The sequence below is a fragment of the Cydia strobilella genome, chromosome 2 (genome assembly GCF_947568885.1).
Source record: "Cydia strobilella chromosome 2, ilCydStro3.1, whole genome shotgun sequence".
NCBI lineage: Eukaryota > Metazoa > Arthropoda > Insecta > Lepidoptera > Tortricidae > Cydia > Cydia strobilella.
In genome coordinates, this window is record NC_086042.1 from 7523924 (window position 1) to 7542651 (window position 18728).

General features: G+C 36.8%; 1 protein-coding gene across 1 annotated transcript in view; it reads right to left on the reverse strand.

Annotated features, from left to right (window-relative positions):
- Positions 1-12194, reverse strand: part of LOC134751241 (homeotic protein ultrabithorax) — a 166287-nt gene extending 154093 nt beyond the window's left edge. Inside the window, exon 1 of the mRNA XM_063686629.1 lies at positions 10930-12194. Coding sequence (XP_063542699.1) covers positions 10930-11392 — 463 coding nt within the window. The 5' untranslated portion in view covers positions 11393-12194. The remainder of the gene's footprint in view (positions 1-10929) is intronic.
- Between the last annotated feature and the right edge of the window lie 6534 nt (positions 12195-18728).

Below are 18728 nucleotides of genomic sequence, written 5' to 3' on the forward strand. Positions count from 1 at the left end.
AATTGGAGTTGTCACTGTAGTGAGTGTTATAAAGTTTATGGCTGGTTATAACAAGGCGTGAGTCGAATTGGTGATTGGCATGACCAATCCCGAAGCGTTTGTTACGGACTTGTACATTTGATTGACCAAGAGCAGTGCCAATTAACAGTCTAAGAGATTTCTAAGAAATGCATATATAGTACAAAAAACATTTTTAGATTTTTTAGACGAGTTAACATGATTTTAAATTTACGACTTACGAGTTTTAAGATATTTAGAGATGCATCAAGATATTCAAGATTTTTTAACTAATACTAGAATGACAAACCATGGCCTACACGAGGACAACATACCTGCACCTAACAAATAAAATCATAATATAGGTAGGTACATTTTATAATTTGTCAATCAAGAAGAAGCAAGCATTTTTTCATAACCGATTTAAACACCTTATCAAGTTATCAGTGTCTATAATACATAATCGCCTTAAAACGTCAAACGGAAGAGATCATTAGCTACCTAAATAAGTTATTATCTCTCCATATAAAATTGTTGTATAATAAGTAACACACTGCATTTAAAATTTATTAGCTATCAAATTAATTCAATAATTAACTTAAATACCAAGTCAATTAAGTAATTTCAATCTACCGTTAGAATATCAATTTTAATGACCTAACAATGGACTGGAGCAAGGCTAGCCTTAGGTTATCTATGTAGAGCTGAGTTAGGAAAACCCCATTAAACTCGACTTAGCCCAAAAAGAGGATTCTCTGTTCAATGAAATGCTAGTTTTGGCACGAAGGCCTGTAAATAACGCAGATAAGAGCAAAATATCTTAAACCTGCCGAAAATAATTCGCAAAACCAACTCTTATGACGTGTACAAAAGGTTCACTAACAACGGATATTTTACGACTAAACACGTTTAAATAAAACTAAACTTTATAATACTATTTGGAAGGTTGAGATCAGCTTGACGAGGGTTCCTCCGCATTGAAGGAAAGAACAATATGAAATGTACTCGCATACTTACGTGAAATTAATTGTAGTTTCAATTTTCTGTAATAACGAGTACGTGTAACGGAAATTAAAAAGGCAATTATGGGTATTTTTAAAACTTGTACATTTTCTGAACCCCTTTTTACACTTTTTAAGAGCATTGTGCCTGTACCTACTATATAGTTACCTCTACATTTAGAAATTTTAATTCTAAAAACATCTCAGATTGAGTACCAAACCTGGAACCACACAAATTTAACCAAAGTACTTTTCTACCACTAAGCCTGTCGATGCGTGGTTCATTCATACCTCGAATTAGACCCATTGTTACCTTAAAGACAAATTAAACTTAGAATTTTATTAATGTTAGGTAAACTTGTGATCAAAATCTTCCTAAACAAGAATTTATAAGGTCAACTCGGGACCTAATAGGCTGCCAAAGCAAATTAGACTCTATTTGCATACGAACTAGGTTCAGTGTCGCGGCTCCCGCGGGGCGCGATTAATTGCCTTCAGGATGGCCGCCCATGCGGAGCGAAGCGAAAATGTTCATGAATAAGAAACAGCTCCGAGCTATGATGAGGTTTTAACGCTTGTAGCTTGGAGGAAGATGAATTTGTATGTTTGTGTCAATGTAACAATTTATACGAAAGCTTGAAAAAAATAATTAGCCAATCATATTGAGTAGGTAATTCTAACAATAACTGAACTTACATAAGTACTTAATAAAGAAATAAATTTTGATCATTTTCCCAAAACCGATTTTGTTGTTGTGCAAATGTGTTGGTGTTATTTTTCCTTTAATAAAATAAGGAAAGGTTCTAAAATAAATTCATTACTTTATGTAAATTAATTTCTTGTTCTCATTTTTCAGATCTAAGGCAGCGTACTATATCAAGATCACTGATAGAGGCTTTTTCCAAGCAATGGGCGCAGTGGATTTCAGGCTAATGATTTTAATGAAGCATCGCATCGAATCATATCAATGGATGGAGGGCTATCCGATGACGTCACGCGGCCGGCGGACTTGTGATACTTATTTAGTATCATCATTTTTTGTTCATCAAACGAAGATGAATTATAGACTGGTGTATGGGACTCAAGGCTAAGTATCACAAAACTTACAATTTGATATAAAAAATACCTACATAAGTATACTTATGTATAATAACTGGACATACGTATACTAATGTACAATAACTGTATGGATCTTTGTTATCCATTTCATATGAAAATATTGTCTTGGAATTACATACTTATAGTTAAATAATAATGACGAAAGTGTGAAAAATAGTAGGTATTTTTTTATTTTGTATTAATTATAATATATATTATAATTTACGGAACTGTAAATTGTTTTGCGTATAACAGGCACTGGTGTCTATAACCGTTAATTATCACTCAATTATAGAATTAATTCATCAATTGTTCATTGCTGCGTGCAAACTACAATAATGAATTTTCCATGTTGATTTTCCTTACATTGTCTAGAGCTTACGAAAACCAATGCTACTTTGACCGCTTGCTCTAACAAATTTGTTCAGTAGCAGAGCGCAGTTACGCTGGCTCGTTTGACAGTTTAACTTCTATAGGGTTTTGGAATAATACCAGTTACTAAAGAATATACAAGTTCAAGGGTCTTTTGTACGATGTACAGTCGAGTTCACAAATATATTTACTAGCCAACGTTCTAAAAATATATTTACACGCCTCTAACGCAGCGTACTACGTAGGCGAACAACACGCGAACGCAAAGCGAAGCGATGAGGCGCGGGGTGAATCAATCCTTTGATGCCTATAGAAGTGTCCTACGTGGGCGATCGCGTTGCGAACGCGAACGCCGTGGGCCCGCCGCGTTGCGCCGCGCCGCTTCGCTTCGCGTTCGCGAGTTGTTCGCTTACGTAAGACGCTTGCGTAGGTCATGTAAATATATATTTTTGGAAAGTTGGCTTGTAAAGATGTTTGTAAACTCGAGCGTACCCACGTCAGTCAATAATAATAGCATAGTACAGCGGCTTCACCAGCAAGGTGGAAAAATGCTGTTGTTTCGACACTGTTTACCTTGTCAATTTATTCAATTAATTATTGATTAGAATACTATTGTGGTAAAGCCGTCGTCAATAGAACTTATTTACTTTTTTATACCTTAAAAGCTTATGCTTCAGCGTTCAGCGGCACGAGTTCAAGTCCTAAGCAAAGAATTGTGGTAAAGAGAAGTAATGTTGATGTTTTTGTACTTTTTGGCAATAATTTTTGAAATTCGGTCGAGTAGGTAACTAGGTAGTAGGTATTGACATTTTACTCTCCAAATATGTTTAGAATTATATTGACAAAATCATTCGAGTTCTCTGTGGGCACATTATATGTATAGTTAAAGTTAAAAAAAATATACATTTTTTATAATTGTGTTGCATATTTTAAAATACATTTGACTCGTTTGGTTACATAACATTCATTATAGGTATTAATGATTAATGAATCTTGGCTGGATCTATCCAAGACCTAACCTTTACAGTATTTTTGCGAAACAAAGCTTTTTACAATGCTTTATTTTGCAAAAATACTGTAAAATTTAGATCTTGAATAGATCCAGCCAAGATTCATTCAAATCAAACCAGCAATTGTAAAGATTACTGTTTACAGAATGCAAAGTGAGCCTTAGCCGTAGCAGTGATTTCCAGTGCACGCGTAACAACCTAGGATTCCTAGGTCACGGCTGGGAACCAGATCCCTAGTGCGATAAATTTAGATTTCTCAACGCTCGTGATATTGGCAGTGTTGCATAATATTCAATGTTTGTTGTAAAAAAATATTTATGAATGTGATGCTTACTAGTAAACTTACTGTACAAGCGCAGAGGCATTTTATTGCCTTATCTATCGGACTAATTATCATTATCACCAATAATTTTAAAGAATAAAATATTAAAAACTACTTAATTAATAATACCTACTAGAATATTTTTATACGAAATAACATTAATAAAAAATAGAACTACATAACATGTTAAATCTTAGGAAAATAGGAATTAAATATGGTGTAAATTAACAGATTTAATGAGTTGTTTTTCACTTGTATTGAGTCAATTTTAAGATTATTTTAATGGAAAAATAGCTGTACGTAGTAAGGGTTTTCTATTCGGACTAATTATCATTCTCACCATTAATTTTAAAGAATAAAATATTAAAATACTTAATTAATAATACCTACTAGAATATTTTTATACGAAATAGCATTAATAAGAAATAGAACTACATAACATGTTAAATCTTAGGAAAATTAAGGAATTAAATATGGTAGATTATTTTAAACCGGGTCACTGGGGTACGTATTAAATATGGTGTAAATTAACAGATTTGATGGCTTGTTTTTCACTTGTATTGAGTCAATTTTAAGATTAGTTTAATGGAAAAATAGTGTACGTAGTAAGGGTTTATAGTTACATACGCGAATTATAAAAAATACAGATAACATAGTTACAGAAACATTTAAATCCAAACACAATTATACACAACCGAAATCACACACAAACATGCGCTATTAAAAGTGCACAATATTGATGATTCCACAGCTGCTGAGCTGATCGATCTCATCCAAGATGGCGGCGCAGACAGGCGGGCAACGTGCGCATGCACACCTCCGCCGCCATTGCCCGTCAAACCGTTTCCGAATCCACATTTTTTTGACAGAGTTATTTCACTTCACAATGCGCTTTAGTGGCGGTAAAGTAAATTAATTGCAACTTCCTTATGTAACGGTTTTGCGTTTATAAGTTAACAACTTCTTTATTGCTAATTGTACATTTTTAGTAGCTTTATCAACGGCACAATCTTATTTTTTTTTACGATGTTAAAGTCAATTTTTTAACACAATGTAAGTAGTATGCTTATTTCGCCACAGACGTGTCAGTGCTTTGACGGTTTGTAGAATACTAAGGTTTAAAAATGCGGTATTCAAAACAGGAACCATAAAACATTATTCTTCCCCATTATTAGTTTACGGATCGCTATTATGTCCATTTTTGTGTGTATCCGTGTTTGTTTTGGTGGTGTGTGCGGTAGACGGGCCAATTTCTGAACTGCTATTATTCCAAAAGGGCATAAGACCATTGAAATTAGAAATGTTAATAAGACCTTTTTACTTTCTACGGCAAATTTAGGGTGCCAGTGCCGTTTATTGAGTAAGTATTTTAAATTTAAACTAATGTCCATTAAGGTAGCTTCTTTTGTTGAAACTTTGAGCAATTAAAAATGTTAAGGTTAAACACCGAATGGTAATTTAAGTTTTGAAATTATTAATTTACAATTAAAGTACAATTAATTAATGATTTCGCTACGAATATTTTGATTTAACTAACAAGAAAATGGTGATGGGTGAAAAAGATAAGCACCTAAGTTTATTTTTCTAAAATAAAATCAACACAATTTTTATATATTGCATTTGTATGTAGATTTTAGCATTTTGACCGAATTTATTTTTGGGACTTCCCATTTCCCGATTTACTCCACTGATCTTGTACATAAAGTAAAATTGAAGTAGAGTCACCATCCAGACGGGCAATTTCGAGCTATACGTTCGAAGTTCGAAACTTCGAACTTAGCGCCACTTGCACTATCCCACTAACCCGAGGTTAACCGATTATACCGTTAACCCAGTGTCAAATTGTACTGGTAACCATGGTAACTCCAGATTTAACCGGTTAACCCCAGGATAGCGGAATGGTGCAAGTGGGCTTTTAAGGATAAAATAGAGTTACTCCTACCCACTTGCACCATTCCACTGTTTTATTTGTGAGAATTGTGAGCCACCTACTTATCTCAAAAAAACTCTAGATTGCCTTTTAAAATCTGACATCCCTTCCACACCCAAAATAATCCTAGTTCGCCCTCGGAAAAGTATTCTTTACACTTGCACGAAACGATTTCACGCAATAACATTTGAAAAGCAAGTAACCTAGTGATTACAATATCTCATTTCCCTTTAATGAAGGAGCATTTAAATGTTCGGCCCCGAGCATTATTCGGTCGCCAATTTTGGAACCAGTTTTAGAAATTATAGGGTCAGGTCCCAAGGCTGGGGTTAGACGTGGTTGCGGCTGAAAGATGCAAGGCCTAAGTAACTTGACTGCAACTGTTGCAATGCAACTTTGTATGATAATATCCACACGACTGTAGATAAAAAAAAATGTTGACTTGTTTTTTCCGTAATTTCATATTTTTAGGTATTAATATTAGTATTTTTAGTAGGTATAGTTTGCAAAACGTTTACAAGATTATCCAGGTCAAGCTGTTTTTTTTTTGTAAGTGGTATTTTATTAAAACCGATAACATACTGAAAGTAAAATAAAATGTAACCTAAAAAAATCATTGTGTTATATGAAAAAATATCGTTACCTAATGGAAATAATGGAATCAACGAACTTCGGCGATAAATGGGTACAATTTTTCAACGGATATAAATTAAATCATTTAATAATTGCTCCTTATCATTATGTTTTAGATATTCGAAAATCAATTTACCATCGCAAGTCCCACAGTAGAGTTCAGTAAGATCAAGTAGGTACCTAATTGTAAATAAAAAATATCAGGCGTTTAGATACTTTTACATGTAGTTATTTAAATATTTGAATACGCATATAGATATACCTAGAAAACGTCGTAGAGAATTTTTATGCTTACAACAACAATATTATTAAATTAAGTAGGTAATAGTTACCAAAATCAAAAAACAACAATCTTGCTTGGCTCTAAAATATGTTGACAAAATATTTTTAGGAATAGGTAATTTTCTTACTTACACGCCTTTTACGAAATTTCATTAACAAAGTTACAATAGTTTAACTGAAACAAAACGTATTACCATCAAAAAATCATTTTGGCTTTGATATACAAACGCAAATATTTGTTAAAATTATCACAGTAAAAAAAATCTTTGTCAACTTATTTTTGGACCATCCTATAAATTAATAAATAGTTTATTTTGATGGATGGGGAACTACGGTTTAATATTAATAAATTAATTATATTTTTACAGTTTTTTTTTATTAGTTTTTTTTAATCGGTTATATAGCTCGTAGAGCCTGCACTGACCCGGGGCGTTCGTGTCGGAGGTTGCACGGGCACGGTTCGGCCGCGTCCTTGTATTGTTTTCGCGGGCCCATTGCGTGCACCCCGAGTGAAATACGGCCGACAGTCCGACTACTTATTTTTGTTTTATTATTATTTTTAGGTCGGGTTACTTAATTTTATCAAGTCGCATGAGTTATGAGAACCGGGACCACACGCGCGTCGCATTAATTATGCGTGAGTTTACGTGGTAGTGCTAGAATCGAGATTAATGGGATTCCGATCTCGGGTTCTAATTCGAATTTCGTCTTACTCGATCGGCTTACACTTTGCAGTTCAAAATATCTAATTAGGATCCGTTTCGAACTAATAATATTCGACTAATCAGAATGAAAGTTATGAGCTTCCTTGGAAATCCAATCTCGATAGACATCATGTGGTGTTCTCATTAGCATTCTAAACTCAAATCTGACAAATTGCGGGATGAAGTTTTTGTTTTAAATATTATTTAGCGTGGGTACTTGTTGATTTTTTTACTTCCTGAAGAAATGATATCTTGTATTTGTCGATGGTCAGTGGCACTCAAGTTAATAATAATGCTCCCAAACTAGATCGGGTCGTCGACCCGGCGCGCGCGCTCCCGCCATAACGTGGGCCACTAAAATGACGCTTCGTGTTTTAACTGGATAGAACAATGCTTTTTACGATATCGGTATTATTTCAGAATTAAATGCAAAATGGATTGATTTAACATTTTTGATGTTTTTATTAAATATAATTGGATGCAGAAAGTACAAAATTAAGTAATTTTATGATAAATACTTTAGGAATAAAATTGAATTGTCGAGATTTTATAAGTTCCATTCATTTATTACGTAAGACGATTTTTGTCAGTTTTTGACCCCCTCCCTCCTCTATGTAAGAAAAAAATAAGAAAAGGTTAACCTCCTCCCCCCTATATTGGCTATATTACGTAAGAATCTACAGGAAAAAATTAATACACCTTTGGTTTGTTTTAGTGTTAATTTAAAAAAAAAAAATTTTTGGAACGTTTATTTGTACCTTCAAAGATACTGGAGCCCGTTTAAGCTAACTCTGCACCGTGTTTGATAGCATAGAGTGTTGGTCAGTGTTATTTTAAACGTCATAATTTCACAGAAATTTAAAAAAAAATCGATGTGTGATCTTACGTAAGAACTATGAAAACCCCCTCCCTCACCCGTGTAAGAAAAAATAAGATATGTTTGACCCTTCGACCCCCCTCCCACCCTAAATCGTCTTACGTAATAAATGAATGGCGCCTACATACTTTTTAAGTAACATAAAAATATTAATTTGAACATTTTAGTCTTATAGCAATTTTATAGATTTCGGTGAATAGAACAAGACAAAGTTATGACAGAACATTCTAAAGACAATAAAGCCATTTTTTGAATATTGAATTGGGGTAGGTATGTTTTTGTTTATGATATAGGAGGCAAACGAGCAGACGGATCGCCTGATGGTAAGCGATTACCGCCGCCCATGGACACCCGCAACCCCAGAGGAGTTGTAAGTGCGTTGCTGGCCTTTAAGATTTATTTCACGTACCTAGAATTTACTTTATCATATCAGGCAGTATAAATATTAATTGTAAACATTTGTAATAAGCTATTTAATAACGGAACCAGTCAGTCGATGTAACTCATTGCAGTTGTAATATCTAGTAAAATCAGTTTAATCCTTGTAAGCAATGAAACGAATAACTAACACAAATTATGTTACATCAGGTATTTGTTTAAATAAGTACATATTTCAATATCACTACAGTTTTCGCTATTATACCAGTATAATAAATATTTCATGATTTTAAAATAATTTTAATTTTGTAAGTAATTACACAAAATAGTGGTATTACTAACATTTCTTTATACGCGAGGTTACTCTGTTATTATTGAACAAGTTCTTTAAACAAGAAGAACCAGTTTTGTCGGTCTACAAATTAATTTAATTGCTTTAATAAATATGTACATAGTAGAGTTACCAAAGGTAACAATTTAAGGCAATTAATGTAATGATTTAATTTAAGATTTTTTTTACGAATTTTTAAGATCGGTGCAAGTTTCAACAAAGGATAAGTGCAATCGGTTGGCGATTGCACTTATGCACTACGCAGTAATACTGTGTTGTAGACGTTGTAGTACGCCCGGCTACGGCGTAGCACTGTATCGGACGCGTAGCACATCTTATTCGATTTTCGTAGCATTGCCGCAGTGGATACCAGATCGAAAAATTAAGGCTGATAAGTATTTATGTATTAATAAGTGTATTTAAGTGTATCTAAAAAACGGACAGCACATTTAATATTTTCGTAAAGCATAATATCAACAGAATAATACAATACAATACTCTTTATTGCACACCTCGCATAGTTTACAATAAATGTACAGTAACTTAAACAAACACAATTGGACAGGGGTAACAACAGGCGGTCTTATCGCTTAAGAGCGATCTCTTCCAGACAACCTTTGGGTATCGGAGACAATAGTTTTAGAATATACGGTAGGTGGCAAAGAAAAAAAAATGAAAAGTCAAGTAAGTTTCCAATTATTACAAGTTTTTAAGTTGATATTAATAGTGAAATAAATTAGGTCGTTGTCACATAATACCTTATACAATTTACTGGCTTGACTAATTTGAAGTGATCATTTAAAAAAATAAAAAGGCAATTTGAAAAGTTTACATTGTTACCTTACATAACATAATTCACACGAGAGTAGACTTAATCTGTTTGTATTAATGTTAAATGTAAGTGTAAGATTGATCTGTTACAATTTTTTGTGATAATTATTTTTATAATTAGTATGTACTTTGTGTATTTGAATTGTGTAAAAGTATATTATTATTAAGATGTTATAGTGAATTAGTTCAATGTTGAGCGATTTATTGAATGTGGTAGATTTTAATTATTAAATAAAAGGTTTTTTTTTAGGATTTTATCGATGTTTAAGTTGCAAAGTTAAATTAATTAAATGGTAATTTCAATATTTTTTCATTATTTATTGTCATTATCATAATTATGTTATATAAAATTGTATTTATTTGTTACGTCAGAAAAAAAATTGGATTTTCGGGAATCTAAAATGTTTTAAAAATATAAAAAAGACTAAGTCAGGTTACAATGAATTCAATTTATTGTAGGTTTATTTACGCATCACTCTCACGAACAAACAAAGTGACCAATATGTAGTTGAATAAAATAAATATTCAACTACTTATGTATTAAAATTAAGATGACGATACTGTTCCATTTCCATTAATTAAATAATATGTAAAACAATCCCATTCACGCAAATAAAATCTTAAAGTATTTATTGAAATTGATATTTACTGACTCACGCCATAAAACGTGCATTTATAAACGTTTAAGTAGGTGCGAATTAATAATGACCAATTCAAATTTAATTTTATTGTTTTATCGTCGATCAGAATTCTTTTATGGGGCCTAATTAGTTGAGGTCGACGTCACTGGCTTAAGATTATAAACGACACTCAAATCTGTCGCATCAATAAAAGTCTGACGGAGGGTCGTTTCTTTTTATGTGGGTTTTATTGACACTTGAGCCGAGAAATCGGCCACTACCTGATAGCCCGTTCTTATTGGATTCCTACGAGATTCACGAACGGCCCATTGCGAGCCTTTCGGGAAGCGCCATCTTAGCGCTTTTACTTTGAAGATCGACCCATATGGTATGCGGTCGAGTCAATGATTAATTATTGAAAGTTACTAATTTATTTACGAATTTACATAGATAATTTACAATTTTATTTTTTAATAGACAATTATGGAAGATTCTCTTTAGAGATTAAGAGTTTAATTTTATGAGTTAACGAGTGAGACTGACCTGCTATGGCCATCCAAGGGTAGAAGGTGTGGTTGGTGGGTTGGTGCTGGACGGGTTGCGCGGCGGCCGCGGCGGCGCCCGGCAGCGAGCACTGGTTGCCCCACGGCAGCGCGCGGCCCGGGCTCGACGACTCGCTGTACCGAGCCTCCGGAGTGCACGCCGCGGGTCGCACGAGCGCGCCCAGCCCCGAGCCCCAGCCCTCCTTAGCGCCGTAACCGTTCTGCTGGTCCCCTCCGGTCTTCGAACAATCCGCCTTGGCGTACTGCTGCTCTCCCGCGTACAGCTTACATGCTGCCGCCACTGACGCATCGTAAGGGGAATCTTGCGGTCTCGGCTGGTGCAACCCGTGCGGCTGGGCGTACGTCAGCCCCAGGGGAAACCCTCTGTACTGGTCTCCGCCGCCGCCCCCCTGGTGCACTCCGTGCGCCCCGTAAAAACCACCCTGCTCAAAGTAAGAGTTCATCTTCGCTATCACTATCGTCACTCAGTTAGAAACACTTATGTCATCGCCCTGATAACGCGACCTCCGCCAATGTCACTCCTAAAATCCGAAATTAATTTTCGATAATTTTATTGTCGTCGTTATACGCTTATACGTCACTCGAGCGTCATAATGGGCCTCGTCGGCGATAAACGAGTTGATGTGTGTTTACTTTTTACGATTATTTTACGAGTCGGTAGCGCGTGCCGCGGGTTTTACGAGTTTTTAAGAGGTTGTGACAGCGACCGCGATCACGTGGTCGGTGCTTTATTTTGGAGCGTGCGAGACGCGGGAGGCGTGCGTCGCGAGCGAAGTTTCGGGCCGTGTTTGAGCGAGCGAGCGTTCACTGTAGCGGCGCGACCCGGCTCTCGCAAGCTACTGACTGAAGCGCCGGCGAGCCACGCCGCCGCGCCTGCCTTCCGAGCGAGCCGCGACCAACACCGTATATTGCGCCGTCCCCTTTTCGCTAATGACTATTAAATATTATCAGTTACGCTCTCTTTTACCTTTCTTATCACTCCTACTGAACGCACGTGGCCGCTTGAAAAACTATAGCGCTTTTATTGATTGCAACCTATTATTATTAGAACACCAACAGATATAAAAATAAATGTTTGCGTTGTAACTAACAAGTATCGAGCGAGGCACTATAAATCATAAGAGCGGAAGCTGTAACCAAAGTGGGTACTTAAGTTTATTTGACTTTTATTCTCCTAAACAGCGACCCAAACACTTAAAAACGCAAAAAAACCCTCCACAAAAGCCTCTAAGTGACTTTACTACTGTCGAGTAGCCGCAAAAGTCGTAAACTCATAAAGGTACCAATTAGTGAAACGGGTAGTAAAGAAAAGATTTTACAACCACTTCTCGGTCGGGCCACAATGAGCGCGCAGTATCGTAACAAGGTGCTGAATAGAGTGAGAAGTCGTAAAGATGATTATTATTTCTTCTACTACCTGTTTTTACGAGTGAATGCGCTGTTACGCTCGCGCGAGTGGCATTTTGGCTCGCGCGAGCGAGAGAGATTGTTATCTGTGAACCGCTTAGACGCGCGGTTGGGGCTCGTGGAAATATAGTCGTCTCTGTCTGTCGTGGCGCGTGCAGCGTAAGGCGCACTATCAAAGGGTAAACAATAGCGCATTATCGCTACAGCACTCGGCGCGTCCAAATGAAGTCATCAAACGAATAAATGGCGGTACGCGGCCTGCTCAGACTCGCATTTTTATTGCAGTCACCTTTTAAACAAATATTTGCCGATAAAAAGGACGGGATGTGCAGCGAGGATTTTTTCAAGCCGATAATTGGTCACTTTACCATGATTATATCTATGGCATGAGCAGCCGGTCTTGGCCATGGGATTCTGGTCTATTGAGACATGCCAAACGCTACTCTACTAAACAAATATAAAAGAGCTTAACTACAGAGAAACGTCCTCCATACTTATGTCCTTTTAGTTTGGTTAAATAAATAAAAAACAGGTACATAAGGTAATTTTCTCTGACGGCAACGGCTTGTCTCAATAAGTGTTGAATTATTTATTTAAATGCCCAAAAAGGCTACGCGTATTTTATTCAATTCACTGAACCTGCGCACGAATACCTTATAAATGGCAAAATGGTGGCCTTTGTATAATAAAGTACTTTATATTAAACCTAGGTATAGGTATACCTACCTAATTTTTTTGCTGTTCACAAAAAATTTTGCAAGGTGTGTGCATGGCGCTAACTTTTGACAGTCCAGTTACTACAAAAACGCACTATGCCATCTGAACTATGGTCATTCAAAACCACTCCGCGATCTTACCTGTATATACCTGTAGAACCTATTAAACTTCATATAGGTAATATAAACTATTATCTTTTGTTCCAATATTAAAACGTAATTTTTTTGACTTTTCATATGTGTTGTGGTGGTCAAAAATCGTGGGTTCAAACCTAGGTTGTGCTGTATAGAGCAGAAAAAATCGTGCAAAATACAACAATATACAAGGTGACTAATTCAGGAAATAGTAACGTAACTTCGCAGCATCTGTCATCCCGAAACACGACACGATTTCTTTTCGTTTGTCGTTTGTCGATGTACGATTGTCAGCTTGGCTAGTTACCAGCTTACCACAAAAACGCCAATATTGCAAAGGTTCTAATAACAAAACTTTCGTGAGACACAGACATATTCAATATATTAATAACGGATCACTTACGTATTTTAATTCGAAAAACGCTCGATATTTTTACATGAGCATGTAGGTACTCCATGCGCACTAAAAGAGGCAGAGCAACCTGAAAACATTGCTAGGCTTCATGGAAGAGCTGGGGTGGTTATATAGAGTAGCGCTACCTCGTTTCACACAAAATAGGCACAATCAAATGGTTGTCGATTTGCGGAAAATGCCCAGAAGCACTAACTAACTAACCACCTGTATTAACAATCCTAACCGAACTTGGTCGGAACTCGAGTCTTTTAAGTCTAAATTTGAACTTTCGTTCCTAAAGTATTGTTCCTAGATCCTGAAGTAATTCCTATTTCATATCAGTTGCAGAGGTGTAAATGCAACCGGTTGTGTTCACGACGACTCAAAAATAGTAGGCGGTAAGTTAAGAAATGTAGTTATAATTTGGTCACCTAAAAATATTGGTGAAGATTCTGAAAAAGAAAACTTAACCTCTCGTGCATGAGGCCTGTGCCCAGCAGTGGGACGTATATAGGCTGAAATATTATTATTATAATCTAATTACAAAACTAATAAAGTCAAAAACCCGACAGTGTTACGAAAGAAATCCAAAAGCAAGAAGCAGTAGATAGTAAAGGACATGGTATATATTAGGTACTTACCTATTAACACAACACGCGACGCAACAAAAAACTGTGTCGCTGAAATGATATTTAGCTTTTAAGATTTTTATTATGTATGTTAGTCTGTAAGGTAAGTATCTAGGGCCTTGGTTGCCTGATAATAAATGATGATTACTTAATTTAACTAAAATTTGGGACCACGAGAGTCCCAACAGATATCTTACGTAAGTATTACCGAAGCTCCATTTTCTAAGCCGCAGTTGGTTGAAGAAAATAGCCTATTCGGGCTAACCGACTAGTGGACTATTCTGGTAGTGGTAGACCTGAGTCCTGAATATCGCTGGAGGCTTTTGTGCCTCTAGGGCAGAGGGTAGGTGAAATGGTAGAAATAAGGGTGGCATTCGAATGGTAACTGTAGTTACATTACTGTTGCGGTATTACTTGTGCAAAATGCTGCACCAAGAGGGCGCTTGCACCGTCAATTTCCTTTTATCAACGAACATGACAGTGACAGCGCCTGCGTTAAGGCTGTAGCAGTTATAGGCAGCTGCAGTTGCCATTCGAATGTCACCTTAAGTATGAGATAAATTGTATATCTCACTAGCTCATTCGGGAGTGCAATTCGGCTATTTATTCGGTAATAGGCTGAATATTTTTTGGGTGTTGCTATTCGCGCGAATACTGAATATAGTACATTGAGTCGTATATTATCCTGATGTTTAAAATCGATTGGTGAGACGTTGTGAGTTAAATGCTGTTACATTTTTTGTTTGCGTACCTACGTGTCTCAACTCTAAAGGTTACATTCGAATGGCAACTGCAGCAGCGTTACTGTTGCGACATGCTCTGAAGGCCCGACCTCCTACAGCCTTAATCTAATCACTGCTGCGTAACTAGACGGAGTCTTGGCATGCGGACGAGTACTGCAGACGAATTTTGGCTACTGCAGGTCACACGAGGGCACGAGCGGGCGGACGAGTTTTGTTCCCGCATCTAAGGAATATAATGCTGTCGCTGTGGTCGAAATCGGCTAGGAGAGAGGAGAGGGATGTTGCATCGTTGCCGGGGGCGGCTGGGCGGTGGTAGGTACCTACCAGTACTTACCTGTCTCCGCAATCAAGTCAGTGACGGCTTAAAGATTTAATGTTCTAATTTATCAAGAAAATTTATAGTGATATCGCGCGCGTCTACGCAGCAACAGTAACGCTGTTGCAATCGCAATTCGAATGTAACCTTTACAAAAAAAAACATTGTAGGTTTAAGCAGCAGGTTTAACTATAAACTTGCCGAAGCTCATGCTGTCGAGAACGGAATGGCGGAACATAGTACGGAAGAAACGGATTCCTTGATCGGTGTTACCAGGGCTCTTGAGTCATATAGTTAGGTACATTTCGTATAATGAAAGGTCACATTTTTGTAATTGGTTATACCTAAAATAAAAAGGAAAACCGGTCAAGTGCGGCCAAATCATAAGTCACGCTCATGTCACAGACGAGCGAGGGCCCTGAGTTACGAAAAAATTAACTTTTGTGACTATCTGGTAAAGCTGACCCTGATGAATAACGACCTCCAGCATCGCGGTATTCTAGCCTCCTAACGCCCAAGGTCCTAGGTACCTATAGTTCTTCTTCAGTTCGATGAAATTTAAACCCTATGCATTTCTTTTGTTTCGTTACATTTTAAAACAAATCAAAATCAACTCTATTCCCTGCACTATAGGTCCATATTTCAGAAGCAAATTTTGGATTTTTCATTTGTATGGCTTGTCTTGGCTTGGCTTGGCTATGGGCCTTAAGTTAGGAGGCTAGTAGGTAAGGATGAGCAATAGCAGGCGTGAACTTCTGAAACATATTAGTCTATTAGGCTTCAAATGTTCGTTCGTTCAAATGTCAGTAATAGTCACAATCTGAAGTAGACCTAATCTGAAAAAATATACTCAATATAGGTACTGGGCGATTTTGTGGTCATGATCCAAAATGACAAAAAGTGATGAATGTGGTCTTACTTAAATAAGTACTGATTAACTTTTATATAGGATCATTTGAAAATCCTGAAAAAAAACCCTATTCTCACATGTTTCGGCAACTGAGCTCTCGAGGTTTTCCTATAAATAGTTAGGTAGTTGTTTTTTTGTTTCAATGCTTGAGAATTTTGTACAGTATGGCCATATTCATCACTTTTTGGCATTGCATTACGGATCATGGCCAGTGAGCAGTGTGGGTATCTACTGTAGGTATAATACTGAGTGCCGTATACCTATACCTACAGTAAAAGCTCTTACTAGAGCAAATATCCTTGGTACGAAAAACGTAGTAGCTTGGAAATACAAAAATATAGGTATGTACCCAAATTCAGGAGTAGATATCTGCCTACCGGCATCGAATAATGTAGGTAGATAACCTAAGAGTTCAAGTAGTCGCATGTAAACAAGCATGCTCTGAAATAATCCTACCTATCCCCGCGAATTTTTTGTCTTATTTTACTCATGTATAAACCAGTTAAACTTACACCTCGAAGAAAAGCCTTTACTGCTTTTGAAATCTGTATTTCTAGTATTATAAGGATTTTCTTAAGCAAAGGTCCCCATTATTTCCTCTGCGTTTGCCTGCTGAACTGCAATGGAGACCTGTTGAACTAGATACGACCGAGAGCGAGAATCACAGCCCCCACTCGCGCAAAAGACGCCCTAATTTCTTGAAAAAGCAGCGAGCCTCTGAACCCCAAAGCCCTATTGTCTCAAAAGCTACTGGCACAGAGACATATATTATTGTTTTTAGCTTGTGGCCACTTATCTACATTTCAAGTTTTGATTTTATTGTTTTATTAAAGAATATGTATAGGTACTTGTACTGCTAGCTGGCTGACGTGTGCGAGGATCAATCCCTTCCAGGAGGTCTGACACAAGTAGAGCAGACCCGTCTAGCATACGTTCTAGCGCGCAAATGCATACTTGAAGTCGCGCAAGATGTTGTGCGGAAGAACGCAACTCATGCTGGCAGGTCTGATAGCTCTCGACTGCGTCATATAATTCAGGTTTGGGACATAATTGGTCTAAGGGCCTAGCTAAGATGACAGGCGTACTTCGAAAAATGTCAAATGACTAGAAAAATGTACCGCAGAGATGACAGATGCTACGAAAAGCCACGTAATCATTTCCATACATTATTTAAGTTTTGATTGGCGTTTTCTACCAACGATTGCCACTGGGCTAGGCCTCTGGGGAGAATGGAAAAAAATGACACTGATTTCCGTTTCTTGGTTGTTAGGTTGTTACTACATTTAGGTATAGGTACTTATACTTTGAACAACTGTAAAATAAATAATCTTAGAAACATCAAATTACTTCTCTGCATGAATATACCTTTTATTTAAAATACTTACATCAGCATAGCGCGAGTCCTTTCAGAATTGAATTGACCCACAAACCCAATCGTAAAATAAACTGAGAGAATTGAATTCAAATTTCGCCAACAACTTACCCTTTATAACCGTGTGAAGAAGACGTTTCTCAGACTAGTAGATATTCGACTGATATTATCGTTGGATTTTATTATATTTAAGCTAGCTGACGTTTTTGTAAGAAAGACCATGCAACACGTATTCTGAATCGACGTTCAATTTACAAAAAAAATGCCATCCCACGTACACAACTATTTGTGTTTTTAGGGTTCCGTACCTCATAAGGAAAAAAAGGAACCCTTATAGGATCACTCGTGCGTCTGTCTGTCTGTCCGTCTGTCACGGCCTATTTTCTCCGAAACTACTGGACCAATTAAGTTGAAATTTGGTACACATTTGTAAGTTTGTGACCCAAAGATGGACATGGTAACGTAAACAAATGAATTTAAAACATGAAGGCCACTTTTGGGGGGTTTAATGAGAAAATTAAAAAATTTAGTTTTTCAAACTATATTGTGTTACATATCAGATCAAAGAGCTCAATGTGAGAATCTCGAATATATTTTCATAATTTTAGAATAAACAGTATAGAACTTATTCAAGAAAATAGGCAAAAAATGACCATTGGCCGGTTTTTTAATGGAGTTGGCAACTGTCAAAGGTTTTGATACCTAGATGGCGCCAGCACGGGTTTACTCTGATTTCTAGTATTGTTCTATCGATTTTTTTTTAAATATTGGCGCTGTTGGCATTGGTGGCCTACCTAATCCGAATTCGTATGACCCTTGAAACCCCTGCTGCAAATACTACAGGTAACATTAACTTTTCCGATTACACTTGCGACCTATTAAATATCTATAATCCCAAAAACTTCACCTGATGCCTCAAAGAAATTCGTTTTGGATACTTACGAGTATACATAACCACGATGTCCACTAATCCTTTAATTCCCACGACCCTTGACACCCAAAAAGCGCATTCAAATCCCGCATGAGCGGCGCACGCGCCCATCGTAAACACGATTTTTACTACCACACGGAGGGCCGTAAACGTCACTCGAATCGCACCGTTTGTAGAGCTCCGTAAACACTCGAACACATTTCGTATACGCCTGCGGGGCTAAACC